This window comes from Varroa destructor, unplaced genomic scaffold (assembly GCF_002443255.2).
Source record: "Varroa destructor unplaced genomic scaffold, Vdes_3.0 BEIS01000004.1, whole genome shotgun sequence".
In the NCBI taxonomy this organism is placed as follows: Eukaryota; Metazoa; Arthropoda; class Arachnida; order Mesostigmata; family Varroidae; genus Varroa; species Varroa destructor.
In genome coordinates, this window is record NW_019211457.1 from 1,043,823 (window position 1) to 1,062,181 (window position 18,359).

The 18,359-nt window shown below is 40.9% G+C and overlaps 1 protein-coding gene and 2 long non-coding RNA genes across 11 annotated transcripts in view; 2 read left to right on the plus strand and 1 right to left on the minus strand.

The window, feature by feature from the left end:
* The first annotated feature begins 1,337 nt into the window (after positions 1-1,337).
* On the plus strand, positions 1,338-8,126 carry LOC111250182 (uncharacterized). Of its 9 annotated transcripts, none has more exons than XM_086986231.1 (8): positions 1,338-1,355; positions 2,300-2,472; positions 3,037-3,210; positions 3,687-3,910; positions 4,417-4,629; positions 5,000-5,212; positions 5,653-5,819; positions 6,640-8,126. In XM_086986231.1, the coding sequence occupies exons 2-8, from the start codon at positions 2,445-2,447 to the stop codon at positions 7,397-7,399; spliced, it is 1,779 nt and encodes a 592-aa protein (XP_086842357.1). In that variant the 5' UTR covers positions 1,338-1,355; positions 2,300-2,444; the 3' UTR covers positions 7,400-8,126. The 9 variants fall into 9 exon arrangements, with proteins under 9 accessions (XP_086842357.1, XP_086842358.1, XP_086842354.1 ...); XM_086986232.1 differs by lacking the exon at positions 1,338-1,355 and adding an exon at positions 1,392-1,408; XM_086986228.1 differs by lacking the exon at positions 1,338-1,355 and adding an exon at positions 1,395-1,523.
* On the minus strand, positions 4,288-9,232 carry LOC147755719 (uncharacterized). The gene is made up of 2 exons (XR_015325844.1): positions 8,716-9,232; positions 4,288-4,676 (listed from the first exon to the last, which is right to left on the minus strand). It is a non-coding gene; the product is annotated as an uncharacterized LOC147755719 (long non-coding RNA).
* A 4-nt stretch (positions 9,233-9,236) lies between these two features.
* LOC147755720 (uncharacterized) overlaps positions 9,237-18,359 on the plus strand; it is a 53,787-nt gene continuing 44,664 nt past the window's right edge. The window contains exon 1 of the long non-coding RNA XR_015325835.1: positions 9,237-12,967. This is a non-coding gene — a long non-coding RNA (uncharacterized LOC147755720). The remainder of the gene's footprint in view (positions 12,968-18,359) is intronic.

Genomic DNA, 18,359 nt, shown 5'->3' on the forward strand with positions numbered 1-18,359 from the left:
TATATACCTATCAAAATTCTGAAACATCTAAAGCGTTGCCCGATTTCTTCGTTGTGTGACCTTAAAATATATGTTTGAACAAAACGGTAGGTTTGCGTTCAAAATTAGTGTAATTCCAAACTCTTGATACGCTCGAGCTTATACAGATTTGTGACATCGCACTTGAAATTATATAGTATTTTACCTTTTAGCTGATGCAAGTTTATATATTTAGCAAGTAGGTATGGCACAACTGTTGTAATCTTTTATATTTAAAAAAAAAAATAACCGTCCGTAATACCGGATAAATAACCGTAATACTCCGAGCTGATTAATTTGATCGGTGACCCCTGGAGTGACTTAGGGTAATATATGAAATGGCTTAATAAATGACTTAGGGCAAGATATGAAAAATCGAATGCGCTTAAAAAAATGGTTTGGATGGAATGGCTGCCGCATCCGCTACTCCATGTAACTAGCACAAGATAAGTGAGCCCAATTTACTTTCTTATTTGTGCTTAATGCAAATTTGTGCTGCATAAATAGCATAAAATTTTTAAACCAACGATTGCCAGAGTTTACAGTGGGGGATGTAGGTTTAATGTTATTTATTTTTTTCAATTCTTTAGGTGACTTAGGTGAGTGAAGATATAACGAACGATATCATTTGTCCATAATAAGGCACTTCGTTGCAAGTCTTCTATCATTTTGAGCGCACCAGATTTGTATTACATCAGGTGATAACTTTGACGGCTACACCTTTTTTAAAATCAAAATATTAAATTTTACACAGACGTGCGCATTTACGAAATACAACGATATAAAATGGCAAGCTTTGCTTGAACCATAAGCGTTTTAGGTTGTGTCAGTTTTCCTAATAGCGCGCTCATGGTTTTACTCACAAAGTGGCGTAACGATGACTAATTGAAATGACATACTTTATGCTCGACTCAGCGTTTCTTCCGAACTATAACATGAAAAATGCGATATATTATAAAAGTGTCTGAGTTCATAATTCGACCAGTACTGATTGTTCCTCAAATCAGCATTGTTGGGGGATAATACCAGGCTCAGCAGATATGATGTTCGCGAGATACGTTTTTAGGTGTCAGTTTTAAAGGAAGGTGTAGTTTGTCTTGTACTGGCAGTCGTTGTAATTGCGTAGGTAGAACTCAAAATACTTATTGAGGCTCTTGAGGGCATAGTAGACAAAATTGAAGCAATTATATACGATATCAGGGTGAAAACTTTTAACTCAGTAATATTAAATGTATCCTGTTGTCTTCCTATACTATAGTGTGTTATGAATTACGTCACACAGCCAAATTGCGTGGCGAAGCTAAAGTGTACCGCTGTATGCTTTATCTTACTGAAATGTATGTATCAATATGTAACAGGACCTCATCGCTACACAAACTGTTTAGCAGAGGTTTGGCTGCACCGAACTGAATATTTCCTCAGATGTACAGCCTTAACGTAAACATTAACGATGATGTAGTGAAAATGGAACGTGCAATTCTCATTTGGTGTAACGCCTGATTCTCGTAATCATTTACCGTGTCAACTTACTTTTATACCATATATGAGCGTACTGTATATAATTTGAACCTAAAGTGATGCTTTATTGCTGACCTGCAGTTGCGTGCGTCCTGTTCTTTATAAATATTGGAAAATCCTGAAGTTTAGTCTTTAATCCATCTAGACAACTCAGCTTTATGAGCATTTTGCTTTAAGTAAGCGTTCGCATTAAGACGATAAGTGGGATCTTATATGATGTTAATATTTTTCATATTGCATACCAAATCAAATGCGATGTAATGTACTAATTAACTCTTTTAGGAATTTGCTAGTTATTATTTGGCTTAATAATAACATGTTAAGGCTTTTTCAAAAATTATTTACTTCGCCTTCCCAAATCCCAAAATCCCGCAGTTTTTTAGAGCTCGCCTTTACACAGGTATGTATTCGCTTCAGCTCAGCCATAACGATTACCCTGTGTATTAATATATGCCAGAGGCACTGTGAAAAAACAACAGATTTAAAAACAGAAGTTGTGAATCTAGCAAATAAACTGACGCGTCGGCCGCTGTTGTGAATTTGTGCGCTCCTTATAACCGGCTGCTGGTGCTGGTGAAGAGCGAATAGCACGTCAAACGCGCCCGGCGACTCATCAACAAAAATCGAATGTTAATGTTAAAGAGTGGAATCGCAGCTGTCAGGCGTTTCCGTTTTGTATCATTCTGGCAGCGCCTGTAACGGTAAAGTGTTTGAAGCGTTGTCATTTCGAGTTCATGACCTATGTCCCTATGATTTCTTTTAGGCTGGCCTTGAACAAGTGATACCCAACGTCTCAGAAGATCATGTAGTTGTCTGCGGCTTCAAGAAACCAAGTTAACAGGTCCAGAAGAGCAGTGCCCCTGCTGTTGAAGTTTATCAATGACCCGATCAATCAATCAACCCACTCAATGATGGGTGAGAAAAATACTTTACATGGTAACGATGTACGAAGGTATAAACTGCGCAAGGATATTTTAGTTTAACACAGTTTTTTTCAGTGTCTTATATATATATATATATATATATATATATATATATAATTTTTTTTTTATTCTCTTGTTGTACAGTATCGTAGGGGCATATAATTGACCGCTTGTCGATAGGGATTGTTTGCAGTTTGTTTAGTAAGCTCGTAGATTAAAGCAGAGCAATGAAGCATTACAGTAGCTTCGCGTCTAAGCAAATTGGATACTATCATTATATCGGCTTTTTCACAATAGAACCCCAAGAATTTCATATGCGGCAACACTTAACAAATACTTGACAAATAACATTCATACTAAAAACTACTGGTTAGTTTGTATATGGCGCTGTTTAGGATAGATTATTATGTGTATTTTGTTTCAGTTCCTTGATAAAGACTATGCGCCATGCACACTGTCATATACTACATGACCCGTAACTTTTTCCTGCTTGAAGCCGTTATTTCAGGTAGAAGGCCTTCCTTGATAATTCTCTCATTTTAACTTTGATTTTCGATAACTTTTTGCCGTTATGTAGACAGCACAGATGTCATTTCCATTCATGTCGGGCTCGCAGACGTGCTGGATTCTCGCCAAATTGGAAAGGAACTGTATATAGCAATAAAGGAAAACCAGCTCAGAGGCTTAATCGAAAATCAGGTGTTCTTTGCAGAGATGCTTGACTGTCTCAAATATAAGTTTAAACGCAATGGTACGGATGTAATAATTGTTTATAGAAACTGTGCAGAATATTTATACGAATACATGCTATTCTACGCATGACTCAATACTGTCTTGTTTTAACTCACGCTCCACATCGAAAGCGCTCGCTTTTTAACTACGTGCAATGATTATTGGAAACTATTTTCATTGATATCACAGAAATACGATTGCACAATACGAAGTAAGAGAACGTTCAGTAGAGCTTATTTGGCTGAATGGTAGTTTGTCAAAGGAGAGGAAAATCATATGCTTATCACAGGCTTTTTCTATCGTATTGTTTATAGAATTAGTCTAACTTAGCCGACATATGTCGCCTTCTACGAGTCACTTTCGTACATGGATTTAGCTCCCGGCAGCGTCACCATCCAAATGCTTATAAACCCTGACCAATTTCTACGCATTTTGATGTCACTGAAGTACACGCTATGATTGACTAAAATCGTGTTATTATTTCTATTATGGCAGAAGTCGAGTGGCAACCTCCAACTGAGCGAGTCACACTAATTAAGCACTTGCAAGCGTTAATGGGGCTGGAGGAATGGTCACGGGTAGAATATCATTCGAAGTCTCTCGATACGCCGGTCATAGGTTTTATGCATTTTTGGGCACGGTACCAAAAGGCTGAAATCGATGCTAGATGCTTGAGGAGTGCGACTTGCCTGCCGTTTACGCGATACGAAAATAAAAAGGTAATAATGATTGATTACGCGTAGCGAATGTGATACACATGAACTAATAGAAACAGTAACGAATATTTAAGACGCACTGTTATTTTCGCCGACCTAATTTTTGAATCTCTTTTTGTATAGCGCATCGTCCGATAGATTACTAAATTAACACCACTTATGAATCACCCTAATTATTATCTTATTTGATTGAATTGAAGTTGAATGTTCCAATTAAACATATTCCTAATTGAGAATGTCGCTACAAAGTGATATAGGATGATTCTTAGGTAGTTTGTTTATTTCCCTGAAATTAAGAATCCGATCAAGCAACACGCTGTATAAAATTATTTGATGGAAACCTTTTTATGATACTATTTGGATTAAATTAATGAAGATCATTCCCATTTGCATTACAAAGAACAGTTTATTATATTCGGATGAAAACATGCCTAAATGTCCCTAAATATTTTAAACATTTCATAAAAACGTAGTAATTGAGACTTTCTATATATTGTTTCTTGTTTTAGGCATTCAGCAACGTTCTGGATGATTTGTTAGCGTATACTGATCACCGTAACGACGGTTATTTAAATTATATTCGTGCCAGACTTTTGTTTCGCTTAAGGAGAATACCAGACGCTCGTGAGGCCCTTTTAACAAGTATCAATCAGACGCCCTACAATTGGCTCGCCTGGTCATTTCTGCCGAAATTCGTCGACAGTAAAGAGACGCTCGCTGAGGTGAGCCTGGTGGCAATCCACGGACTCGAGATGACCTCTATTAGAGCCTGAAAGAACGACTTCAATTATTTTGGACTCGTATCCTATATACCCTCTGTAAGATGACTCAGTAATTAATTAAATGTGGTGGGTGGGGTAAAGCTGTCTTGACACTTTCTAAAAAAGCGGTTGACATATATATATATATATACATATCTTATATAACCTGTATAGAATACAGGTAGATGTTGTGAATATATATATACATATATCTAGCAAAGATGTAGAATGTTATTTTAAACTGTCAAGTACTCTTGCCGTATTCTGCACGTAAAAAATCAATTGCAACAAATGGCAAAAGCTAGCTTAAGCCTTCCTTATTTTGCTACAGATTTCGGCGTTACTTTATCGGCATTGGCTAAAGCGACTCTTTATCGCCGAGGCTCGGGGTAGAATACTGCCATTTACTCAGGACGAAGACGTGACCGCAATCTACGCCGAGATGTTGGACACCTTCCGAGGCTCACCCTATATTCTAACACAAATGGCCATTCAACAACAAAATCAACGGCAGGTGTTTTCTGCAATCGAGCTCTTCAGGCAGGTACGTCTAACCAAACCTGTCTTCTACACGTTTTGTACTTACTACAAACTTTGCTTCTCCTGGTTTTTAGCAACATCTATTAACACCAACCATTACTAATCATTTACGCATAATTGCCAATGCAAGTTATCTTTGGTGAAGTCTAAATCTTTTGTAGTTTAGAGGCTTAACAGATGTTTTAGGTTTGGGTTGCATTTTAGATTGCTCCAAACGTTCTACAGAGAGGCAAATCCGCGTTTTAATAGAAAAACATTATTCAGTAAACTTTTAGGGAGCTTTCCTTTTTAAATTTTTTCCGCTTAACACGTTCAGTGCAGATACTTTTAACATGCAACATCTGTGTTTTGCTGGCTACTGAAAGATATTATTATTATTATTTCAGATTAACCTTTCAATCAGGTCAGTTTTTTTTTATCATTTTTTTTGCTCCCATTTTGTAGATTCGCGTATTGGATCCTTATCGTCTAGATCATCTGGATGTCCTATCAAATTTGCTTTACGTATGGAATTCCGAGTCGGAGTTGACGTATCTTGCTCATTTCTGTATAGAAGTCGATAAATATCGTAAAGAAACCTGTGCAGTCATCGCAAATTACCTCTCATTAAGGTAAAGCGATTAGTTCGTTCAACCGATAGCACAAGTGTTTAGCTTTCATTTGGTCAAGATAAACTAAGATTAAAACTTAGTGTTCTAAGTTCGTAGCTACTTTTTTTGATATTCCTCTATATGTAGGTGCATCTTTGCCCAGTTGGGTACTAATTGTAAGGAACTGGTTCCTGTTGGTCTCTGTTTTTCTATTTATTGCAACGTTTTGCTGAGGCGTTACTTAGTAACCCATTCTATTGTGCGTAACCTGCTTTTCTACCTTTGAGAAGCTAGTTAAAGCAATTTACTTTTTCATGTTTTGGCAGAACCATCATCACTGGCATTGCACGATGACTAATTGTTTACCAGTCGTTAATGTCCGTACATACTAAATGTAACCATTCTAGAACGTTATAGCATGTAGCTGATCAAATAACTTATAACCATATCTCGCAGAATGGCTTCCTTAGTCACGCACAGTATATAATGGCATTACAGGTTTAATTACTATATATATAACGGAAACGAACCCTATTACCTAACTTTGTTTTTATTGCATTGTTAGAACATTTTGTTTACTAGTTTCTACTCTTTACGTTGAAATAAATGTTTCGATTTACACGTGTGGTACTGGCATCAAGTACTGCTTCAGATACGTGATGCCTTTAGGTGGCTGACTTCCACTAACACAAAGCGGGGTGTGCCCACGCATGTTTCCGAACTAAGGTTACCTCATTAGGTGTCCATAAATTAAACAGGCACGTTAGCACTGCACCATTATAAGGTTATTTTTTAACGTAAGGTAATCGTAAACGGCATCCTATTACACTTCTCTTCACAGAGGCCAGCACGATAAGGCGATCGCCTATTACCGAAGAGCATTAACATTAGATCCGGAATACGCGCAGGGATGGACACTCATGGGTCACGAGGGTCTTCAAATTAGAAACACATGTCTGGCCATGGAAGCGTATCGTAATGCAACTGCCATCGACCCACGAGACTACCATGCTTGGTACGGGCTTGGACAGTTGTTCGAAGTTATGAAGATGCCTTACTTTGCTCTGACGTACCATCGGAAGGCATATGCACTTCGTCCGACGGACTCGCGTATTATAGTCGCAATGGCTGATTGCTACCAAAAACTTGGAGAAATGGACGATGCTAAGAAGTGCTACTATAAAGCCTACCAAACGGGTGATATCGAAGGCATGGTATTGTTCAACTTAGCCAAGCTTCATAAACAGCTTGGGGAGAAAGAGTTAGCCCGTGAGTGTTATCGAAAGTTTCTTGAGGAGTGCGAAGAGCGAAAACTGGATGATGCCGAAGAACTTGGCGAAGCACTGGTGTACCTGGCGAAGGCCTTTTTTGAAGAGGGCAAACTTGATGAATCTTTAGAAAACGCACAGAAAGCTTTTAACTATCCATTGTGTCGAGAAGAAAGCAAGATGGTTATTAAGCAAGTTTCTGTCGCCAGGGGTGCGGAAGCAGCCGCTGGAGTTTCGACTTTTAGAGCAAGACATTCGACATCGAGGGACGGGTCTTTAATTTCCAGGACTGGAGCAAGTAGCCTACCCACCTTCAAGTTCTCGACACCTTAGCCGACCAGATGTTATGGCATAAATTGGGTTTTACCAGTGGGGAAATGACTATAGATGAAACGTATACATATGTTGTGCTATGCTGAATTGTTCAACGTAGCTCATAGAAAGAAAAAAATGTACAGCAGTAGATCTGTTTCTGTTAGGATGTAGCCGCATATTACATCGGCCTCCATCGGGCAAACTTATTTTACGAATGACGTTGGAAACTAATTATAGCTTAAATATATTTCTAAATATGAATTAAATATCATTCAAGTAAGCTAAATAGTGTACTAGAAAACGAATTTGATTTAAACAAGTTTAGCATGATGTGGGGGGTTCTAGTTTTGTTTGGACTTTCGCAGAAGCGCACCTTTCTACTTACTTTTTAATTGCGGAAATCTTCACCTGCATGTTCCTTACCAGCCCATTTTTGTAAATGGACGCGTTAAAGTGTGCGCAGTTTATTCTTTATATTGACATAGTAAAAAATAACTTACTCGTTCTTAAACTGACTCGAATTTACGTAGATGAAATATTTAGGTGAGCAAAAATAAAAGGTTATATAGCAATCTGCAAAATACCGAGGTGTTTCAGGTTCACACCTCCCAATCGCATGTGTCATCGTTAGGGCATAATAGTTAGCTCACTTAGTTACAACGGATCCGTTGTAAAATCCTGTTGGTGATTGAATGGTACACTTGATACATAAAATAACATATAATATATATGCCGTTATTGCTTATTTGCTTGCCGTTTTCACTATTCCTACCACCTTTTTCGTGCACAAAAGGCGGCCACTTAATATTTTGGGTCGGATTTGTTGTCTGTATCAAAAGCACTTTTTCCATAAGTAGTGCTTAACACCGTATAGGAGCCCTTCTAGTATTCATTTGGTACAGGAAGCCGCTGCTAAATGAAATCCTACTAACAAAAGATATCCTTTAAGGACGTTATTTTTGTCACAAGAGATTATGTTAAATTCTATTGATTTGTCATCCAAAGTCATCCTGCTGATGTCATTATCTTATCAATATAAACAACGCCTATTAACTCTGATGATAATGGAAGAGGATCGATTTACGGATCAAACTCGTAGGTTTTTTACTTAACATTTGCAGTTTGCGGATTATTATTCAAGGTCTAACTGGAGATTAACGGCTCCAGTTCGGTTATTTTTTTTGAAATGGTATTAACCACTGAGAGGAGGAATCGATTCGTCAATGATGAGGCCGATTCTATTTTAGCAACTGTTTAAATATTACTATATATTATGTGAGAGATAGAAATAGACATACTTATGGTTCAAGCTTGAGCCATAAACGATACGGTACCCTTTTATAATGAACCCTTTCAGAAGTTTCTGTGCCAAAAAAGCCCTGCGGTGTTTCTAGAGCAACAGTGAACGGTTGCTGGTCGTTATGCGGCGCCACAGCCAGCGGTTGATACTACCGAAAGGTTAAGGCTTCACGGGATGGTTTGACCGGCGCTCAGACTCAAATGTTAATCTTGGCTTCAGTCGGAGAAGGGTGGCTGCTATAATCAGCCGGTTTTGCATAAACTCCGTGTTCGACTTTAGACGTTCGTCGGTCTCTGTATACATTTTCAGTGTGTCACCGTTACACTTTTTAAACATCTCACTCAATTTTCTTTCTCTTTTTTGATTAAGCGTTTTATTCTGTTTGTCTGCTAGTTATCTGCTGCGGCCGATTTGCCTTCTCTCCCATCTGCCACCTCCTTCCCTGCTTCCACCCTTGCCACTTGCTTATGGAAGCCCCTCTTAACTATCTGTTTTGAGGAGCTTCCAATATCTAATCGTCATTGTTATCATTGTTGTTTTTGCCGCGTTTGTTGCTTACACGGCCTCTTTTGCTCCGTACGTCATAAGTCGCTGCAGACTAGCAGTGAAGCGACAGGCGTCCGCCGTTGCCCACGCCTGGAAAAGCAATGGTAGTCATCAGAATTGCCCTCTCGTGGCAAGCCGTAACAAGTGCTTTCTCCCTTCTGGTTTCTAACTGTTGTTCAGGACACAACGTCGACACACACCACAACTCGCAGGCTGACACATCGACACGCACGCAGATATGCTATTCAGTAGAAAGGGACACAGATGTAAAACACATTACACGATACACGATTTCTCCCAAATAAAAGCGCAGAAGCCATTTAGTGCAAAGAAGCGCGTTACGGTCGCATTTAGCATCCGCGCATTGTGCCTTTGGAATTATGCCCAACGGGGACCCCTCCCTCGACCAGTACAGCAGATCGCTACTGCACCAACAGCTGTCATTGTGAGCATCACAGCTGGCTTCCTCTCCCTCATTGCTAAGCTGTGCCTTGCGATGCTCAACAGTGCTCGTCGGCTTCCATGAGTCAGACAGCCCCGTGTTGTCCAGTGCGGCCCTTTCCACACGGCGATCCCTGTGCGGCGACCAATACGAGCAGCAGTGGTGATCATGGCGGCGGCGGTGGTGGCGGTAAAAGTAGCGACTGGCTTCTCTTTTCCCCATCTATTTTTACGGGTATTAATTGTCGTACAATTTCCTATTTGTTTATAACTGTATGTCTGACTATGTTTGCTCTCCCCGAGTTTTCACCGCTGTCTTTCATCTTTCGTTCTGTGTGTCAATTGTCATGCTAAATACTCTGCCTCAGCTTAGTGCTGTCGTTTACCGACGGCGGCGCTAGTGTCGTCAGCATCGCCCACCTTAGTTAGCAGCTTGGCGATTGGCGGTCCCCGATATGGCCCAAACTACGAGGCCCTACCCTTCTGTAGCTGGGCAACTAAAGATTATTTATTTACTATGCAGCTACCGCCTGCTTTGGATAGCACCGAGTACCAGTCCTATGATATAGGTAGCTAACGTGCGCAGTTCAGTTGCCGCTGTTGCTACTACCGGCAACGACGGAAGTACACGCATTCAGAAACAAACACGTGGACAGACGGACAGACAGACACGGTGCTCCGAGCATCCCCCAAAGGGAAAGGTTTGAAGTGAGGAAGGGTCTGCCTGGCAATGGTAGACATAGGGTGAGTGAGAGTCGGGCCCATGAGCGCCGCGGTGCTAGCACGAGCGCAAGCACGGCGACTGACTGAAGGAAAAACAGATAGTTGTAAAGGGACGAAAGACAGCGGCTGACGGGAAGCAGTAGACAAGCAAGAGCTAACGAATACGTGCCAGTGGCAAGGCCGACAGCTGAGGGAAACTCCAGATCAGCAGCTAAGCAAGCAGGCTCGCAGTGGAAGTTCACATAGAGACTGTTGGCGACGGCTGCGGGGTGAGGCGCGGTCAGTGAGCAAGCGGACCGATTGAGCTAATAAAAGAACATCAAGCGCGAACAGTGACCCTAGAGAAGGACAGAACTCTTCTCCTTTACGTCCCTTGAGCGAAAAGAACAATCACATATCTAGTACGGTGCTATGGTGGATCAATGCTCCGTGGTACTCGCTTTAGACGAGGGCAACACGAAGTACGCGTCGTTTCAGTTGGGTGTCAAAGCTGTTCGTTGTGATTGTACTGGGGACTTTATTGAGCCTGTTTGCCTTTAATGCCTGGTGCCACGGTTCAATACACGCTGGCTGTCCTTTTCGATATTTTATACAGTAGAAGAAGTCGGTTCGAATGAGTTTATCTAATTGGCAATAGTGAATGTCTTCGTAAAGTGCTTTATCTGTCAAAAAAAATTCCTCAGCCTATTCAAGCCCCAGCTAAAGAATGAGTGCCGAAGTGCACACTCCGCTGTAGGAGATATACAAATGGTTGTCCCATCGGATACGTTCATAGTAAACGAGCAACTGAAGTAAACAAGTGAGTTTCTTGCGGAACATTTGCTGGTTTAAGTGTACGCTTGACTGTACCAAGGGGCAAACGGCAAAAGTAGGCCGAACAAAGTACTGGCTTGCAATCGAACCCAGGCCAGCTGATCAGCCATTGTATAAAATAATGTTCAGAAAGTGTTACTGTTTCTTTCGTACTAATGTGTGATATTTTAAGAAGGGGCACATAGCTATAGCAATGAATGAGTCGTGGAAGTTTTCGCCACCGCTATCTAGCTTACTGCTAGAGACAGGAAATAAACGGAAAACCCGCAGCTAGATAACGTAATACGCCCAAAACAATGGGCTACGTAACTTGTTTTACACACTTACTCAAATACAGGTAGTCAATGACGGAGGAGGCGTGGAAATGTGCGCGTTTGGACGTACTGATTAAAGCAACCGGCTGAGATTAGAGTACATAGGCTGTATAATTCTATTACCTATCGTTGAAACAGAGAGTGACAGCACGGGGCAGATAATAACGAAATCAAAAAGCTGCTTGTGCTCGCATTAGCCAACTCATACGCAAAACCGATGCATGATCATCTATGTGAAAACAGATCGAATCTCCTATGAAGAGAATTCCAGAACGAAATAAAGTAGGGAACAACGAAACTCTTTCGTCGCTTCGTCTCTACCTGTCATTGTACCTTTCGTATTTTCGTTACTTTTTCGTGAAACTTTCGGCTTGGAATAATTTTTCGCCGATACATCGACACTCGTATTGATTTCATAGTACGTCTCTTCTGTCCCGTCGTAAAGTAGAAAAGCCACAGCCAGCTGGAGAACGAACGAGGACGGCAACAGTGTTGTGCTTCTCTCCAGCCTAAAGCTGGCCTGTGTTTCTCTTGATTTCTGTACTCTGGCTCGCGTGGTTTGGCGTTTGTGTTAAATATCACTAGACGCAATGGTGATCCGGCGTGGTGTGGCGTGGCCCGACTCGACCCAACCCAACCCATCCCATCCCACCCAACTCTTCGCTGAGCCGCCAGCGCTGGAAGCCAGTGGACGAGCAACAGCCGGATAACCAAAGCGGAAAGTGCCGAAACCAAATGGCAACTTTAAGAATGAAGAAGTTGCAGTTGTAGCTGCCTACGGCATTTCATTTGGATCGATGTTTGCAACTAATAGCAGCAACCTTAGTCCGATGAAGGGTTGGGGTATTTTTAAACGATAAATAACATCAAAAGCCTGCTCTACCTAGAGTTAATGTCGGGGTTCGAAAGAACTGACACTACGATTCTGGCGATCAAGCTCCTTTCGGTGGCATTACCCTCGCGGAGACTCACAGCCGGTTAACGTTTCGGGTGCAAGAACGGGTCGCAAACAGGACACGGATATGAACATTAGGGATATGAATGCTGGTCAACCTATTGCTAATGTACAGTGTGACCTATCGTGATTAGGATTATTGGGAAAAGGCAACGTGTAAAATTGAAACGACAATGATTGTATCAATACGTATGAAAAAATGGTATATTGTGATCGTTAGATCGCGTGCGATAGAGTAACCACTTAGAAGGATACAATAACGGCACGTCGACCGTATCGTTTCGCTAGAAGAGAAGCGATGCAGAATATGCACAGCGGATATATATACACATATATTTGACGATTTGTGCTTAACTGTACCCTTAGGATACTTGGTTTCATTCATATAGAATCTTCATTTAAACTACAGGAGGTGTCTCTGCAGGAAATATAGAAACAAGTTGTCTTCGCCACCTCAGGATCAGCGACGAGTCCAGTCTGCGCATCGAAATGAGGTTTGTTTACTCTATTATTATATGTTAGCAATGCAATTTTCTTGCAGAACTGATATCTTTGATAATTGTTCGGTAAACAATGAATAACATATAAGAGCGATCCCAACATAGTTAAATACGAGAGTGATTGTAGGAAGCGTTCTCTTCAATGGCCAACTTTATTTTAAAACGAACTGAAATTCATTTTTCATTCGAGTGTGTAAGTGGAAAATAAGTTTAATTATATTAGCAAGAATTATTATAAAGTTCTATTAGCTAGATTGGCTGCTGACCTAATAGCCCAAAGAAATGCCTCCAATTTTATGCCCAACACAACTGCCGTCTCAATTAAGCTCGCTTCCGTACTCCATACGGCCGATACCCGCTTCCAGCGCAGGACGGGGCCTGCCAATCCCCGATTTCAAACCTCCTGTATCAGCAAATACAATAGCCCAGATAGATGTTTCAAGTTTTACGTCCGATACTATCATTGACGATTTCAGACAATGAATTTAATGATATAAAACCGTTATAGTTGCCCCTATGCCAACATCATTTTGTATAAAATTATTAGTGTTTATTTAGGTATTCAAATTCCCCTGTTTTACAAAGCAGTCTTTGTTGGATGTTTTTTTTTTCATATCAGCACCCCATAATCTGCAACTTCAGAATCGGCAATATACCCACAAAAAAATTGCCTCTATCTAGCTATTAATAACGTTTTTGTCCTTTACGATTTTTCTTGCCTCACCGATTAGCGGCGAGTTATGGATACCTTTTCGATTTTCATGGCGCTAGATACCAACACAAGGAATCATCCTCCGTTTCAACTATTAATATTAGGCCTTCAACATTAATTGGGATACGTTGCGGCTTTTCTTAGTTACCTGTGTAAGCGAACGTGAGGCCCACGTTCTTGGCTTTTGTGGAGCTGTCATTCAAGCACAGCCTGCTTGCATTACTCTTAGCGATGTAGGGGAGCATTGATTACTCAAATGATACCAATGCTCATGAATTCTATGTTCATATAACAGAGACCCACAGACTGGTTGAGCAGCCGGCAAGACACGTATCGGACAAAACAGATGTTAAAGTTTTACCACTGTGCCGGTGTTGCTGAAGTAGGGAAGGCCACTGAGGAATGGCCAAAGACGTTAAGAGTCGAGGGCGGTAATGAATATCCTCGCAGATGCTTCTTCCCGAAAAGAACAGCTTCCTGTTTTGGCCATTTTTTTGGCGCATCTAAAAATAGCTGAATAGTAAACCATCACAGCGTAAACTAGCGCGCAAAGATGGATTTGGTTGGTAATGTGAAACAGTGATGTGGACCTGGTAAAATGCTGGTCATATAATTAAAAATAATGATTAATTAGGTGTGTATCGATTCTTGTAATAGTAACCAGTAATAGGTAACGCTGGACGGGTGTAGGTCGAAAAAATGATGAGAAACAGAAAGGAATAAGCGGAGATTCGAGTAACCGCTAGGTTACTATGGCCGCTATGGCATTATATCATATATTTCTAGCGTTCGAGCTTCATGTCCGGCATCGCTTCTACGCATTCAATCAGATGGCTGGCTTCCAGCATGAAACAACGTGTGTCTATGCCCGGATTCGAGTCTAGACCGCAACATATTTTTAAGATAAGCAGTCAAGCACTTTGTTATCACAGGAACACTATATTACCTACTTAGCAGAACGCGACGCTCGTCGCTTCGGACTAACTATTGTGGGTAGGCTATAGCAAACCGTGTGATGCCTATATTTCATTCCGAAGCACTAAAGATATTATATTCAAATTATACTAAAAATCTTACTTCATCGATACAGTCAACAATATTTAGGATATAGTATTTAGCTACCATGTCCTGATATGTTGAAACACTGGGGCGCATATTTGAATAATGTGAGGCTACCTATATCGAGGGCCTGATGTCTTTGAGACAACATCATGAAATAGTTGCACTATTCTGCTAGAGCGGTATAAGCTAAAATTTTTGATTCGGTCCAGGAAAATGTAGGATAGAATGTCGATCTACTTCGACCTAGGCAAAAGATCAACAGCTTTCACTCGTCTTGATACTAAACAGATCAGACCCCAGTAAACATTGGTGCAGACACACTTTGAAGCTTGTTAATAAATAATCCGCGCCAAATATTAAACTTGAACCGAAGACGAAGTTACAACGTCATATTTCTAACTAGTAGCATCTGCTTAAGCTATATTTGAATCTTTTTGAAAAATTATTGATAGTAAAGATAGTGACTGTAGAGTAAGTTTTTGCCGGAAGAAGAATACATTCGAATATTTTGAGGACATCTTGCTTGAACCCTGTTTTTCCCAGATGAAATGTAAGTGTCAACTTACAGATTAAGTGTAAAGTTTTCATTAACAATTAGCAAACGAGCGTCATGTGTCTCAAGAACTAAATATATTTATTTTGCAAATTTTCCTCAGTCCTTGCATTTAGGTAATCTAGTCAAATTTTATTGGTTTACCTACATGGCCATTTTACTGCACTACCAGATTTTCACCAGCCGATTACATATCTGTATGAATGGTCTACGATTCAAAGTACTACACAAATGCGTGTCTTCTATAAACACTGCAGAAGACCTTATTGACCAGGTTCGTCACACGGTATGCCGTGCTGTCTAGTACAGTGACCCCATCGATTTTTATCTAAGGCTTTTAAAGTTTGGTTTCGTTATAGGAAAGAACTATCTTTACAAAAATCATTAGTGGCTAGCGATAAGCTCAAGAATATACATATGAGTCCAACATGCTTTTCCTACGGACTCCGTGAGGCAAGCAGGTGAGCCTCGGTATTAATAGGGCCCCAGGTTCCCTGAAAGAGGCGCCACTCTAATATGAGCAACTGCATAGGTGAGCCGTTTAGTATCTGAAACAGACTTGGAGTCTGTTTCAAGACTCCACGTCTTGGAATCTGGTAGGGAGGTGTTTTCCTCCCTTATAGAAGGGTATTGCCCAGACACCACCGATTCGAAAGTCGATGGAGCTGGACTGATATGCTGTGGACTTAAGAAAAATTAGCATCAGCGACGCTGGATCGCGATCAAATTAGATCAAAATTCGGTTTCTGAGCCTGAGACCGGGTTCTTGCTAGAGCTACGTTTCAGGCGTTTGAGGGGCTCTTTTTTCCAGGGGTTTGAAGGGGCGTACATCAAATTTAGTAATCACAGGGCTCGTCCGTGGACATCGTAGTGGCAAGCCAAAAAAACTGGCGTTACGAGGCGATTTATAATTGTATCCGGTCGGTGATTAGTACTTGTGTGATGTAATGCCTTTCCGTAACTCCGGACGTAAACCTCAAAGCAAATACATCTTGAGCAAATAATTAATTGCCAGAACGTATCATACATGCCTTCATGATGTCTGTGTAACTGAGATCGAAAAAATAGGAAAAGTACGTTTGACTGAGAACGCGCGGTTTGTTTTGTATCTAGTTAAGGGTTTTCACGTTACACAAAGGTAAACGAACATAAATGGATCTACTTTAAACAACGAATATATAGCTATAATTGCTAAACCTTATTTAGGGTGGTCACTTTCTCGCGGTAGATCTTATTCGTAGAGAAGCATTTCGTCCTATCTAGTTCGCTTGCGTACATACACTACTGGCATCTATAAAGTGCGTATCAATTGTTGTGGACGCCTATTAAGAGATATGCTTTGCATACGAAGTGATAATATCCAATGTGGTGGTAAACTATCTAACGGACAATAAAAAAACATTTATTTCAAGTTGCGAAAACCGCATTCATGCAGTGCCCTCCAAATTTTTGTGCACTGCCTTGAGTTCTACTTTCGGTACCGCCGTTTGCCATTCTATTAGAAGGCTGGCTCTTAGCACAAAACGATGTTTGTCCATGTTCGGATTCGAACCCAGATCACTATATTGCAAGTCTACACTATTTTGCGATACCCTTCGGATTCGCTAGTCATGTACCTCAACCTGTCCTAGGCGTTTCGCAGAAACTGTTACGAATCTAATCTAACCCGAGGCTGGCTCTGCACTGTCTTCTTGACCTACAGCAAACAGATGGTATAAAAAGTCACACAGATACTGTCATTTGCGACGACATGTGTTCGGCCTTGATGGCAGACGCGACTACGTGTCTGGCGAAGGCATAAGGACCTAGCGCTGCCTCTCTCAGGCCGACCTCAAGGCTAATCGCCTACACGACTGCGAGATTAGAACAAGGAACACAGTGACACACGAAGAATATATAAAAATCTCGCTACGTGTGTTCGAGCGCTATACAATACCAACTATGTTGCCAAGGGTATGCTATAGTAAATAGCGGCTGTGAGTACGAAGAACGGCTATTGAAAGCTGCTGCTGCTGTTGCTATATGGTGAAAGACGATAAAGAGGCTTGTGTTGACTATCATGGCTGCTCGTCGTTGTAACATTAGTTCTATTATTATTATTATTACTATAAGGAAATTGCCCCTAAGGGTAAGAAGTGTTTGGACTTGACGTGGACCAACGGACATCAGAAAGCATCATTTAAAAACGAACCAGCTTCTTGTTACGTAACAGAAACTACTCACATCAAGAGAATGAGCGTTAATTTAAAGATATAAACAATCGTTATATTATAAAGGAGAAAAGAAAAGGTAGCAAGTTAGTCGCGCGCTACAGCATGAACGTTTTTAGGTAAATCAAAATCATTAAGGTTACCTAGGTGACTATGTATAGAGTAATAACGGCTTAATTGGGCCCCTCCTAACCTAGCTAACCACATTCAAAGTATTACATACTATCTGCTTTTGGCAAGAGACAGCGCTGAATGACGTCGAGCTGGTTGACGAGGCCTGATTAGTGCCTCAATAGGTTCAACAGAAACAAACATATTTTTAAAAATGGCTAACTCAATCTCATAGTAGGATCACCCTCTATTCAGGCTAGACTCTCGAAACCCTACGACGCAGTGTGAAATATATTTCGATGTATCCCTGCATTGCTACTGCCCCTGTTTCATAAGCCGCGTCGGCCACTGTCAGTCCATGTTGGTTTACCGCAACGGAGGTTCGTTGTGTAAAAGGGAACCGACAGGTTGGGCTCGGATAGCGTAATATATGAGGTTTTAGTGCGAGTTTTCCCCAGCGTCTACCGTGATTCCGGAGGCCACGACCAACTAAGCAAATCGCGGACTTCGTTCTTCACAAATTTCCTCGTGCTTATCCTGTTGCTCTTCGACCCACGGAAGAACATCGCACTGCCAGTACCTGCAACAGCTCGTCGCTGCTGCTCGTGATTTCCTCCATTAACGCCTAATCACGGCTTCTACTAGAGAACTTCAGGACTCCTGTGTATGGTCATACACTTAGTGAAAAATCACGAACGCAGAATGCTCTAACACGACTAAATTGCTATATATTCTACG

Coding starts and splice junctions, on each gene's coding strand:
- LOC111250182 (XM_086986231.1), top strand. CDS start 2,445: ATGATGGGTGAGAAAAATACTTTACATG. Junction 3,911..4,416: donor CGCGATACGAAAATAAAAAG/GTAATAATGATT, acceptor TTCTTGTTTTAG/GCATTCAGCAACGTTCTGGA. Junction 4,630..4,999: donor GTAAAGAGACGCTCGCTGAG/GTGAGCCTGGTG, acceptor ATTTTGCTACAG/ATTTCGGCGTTACTTTATCG.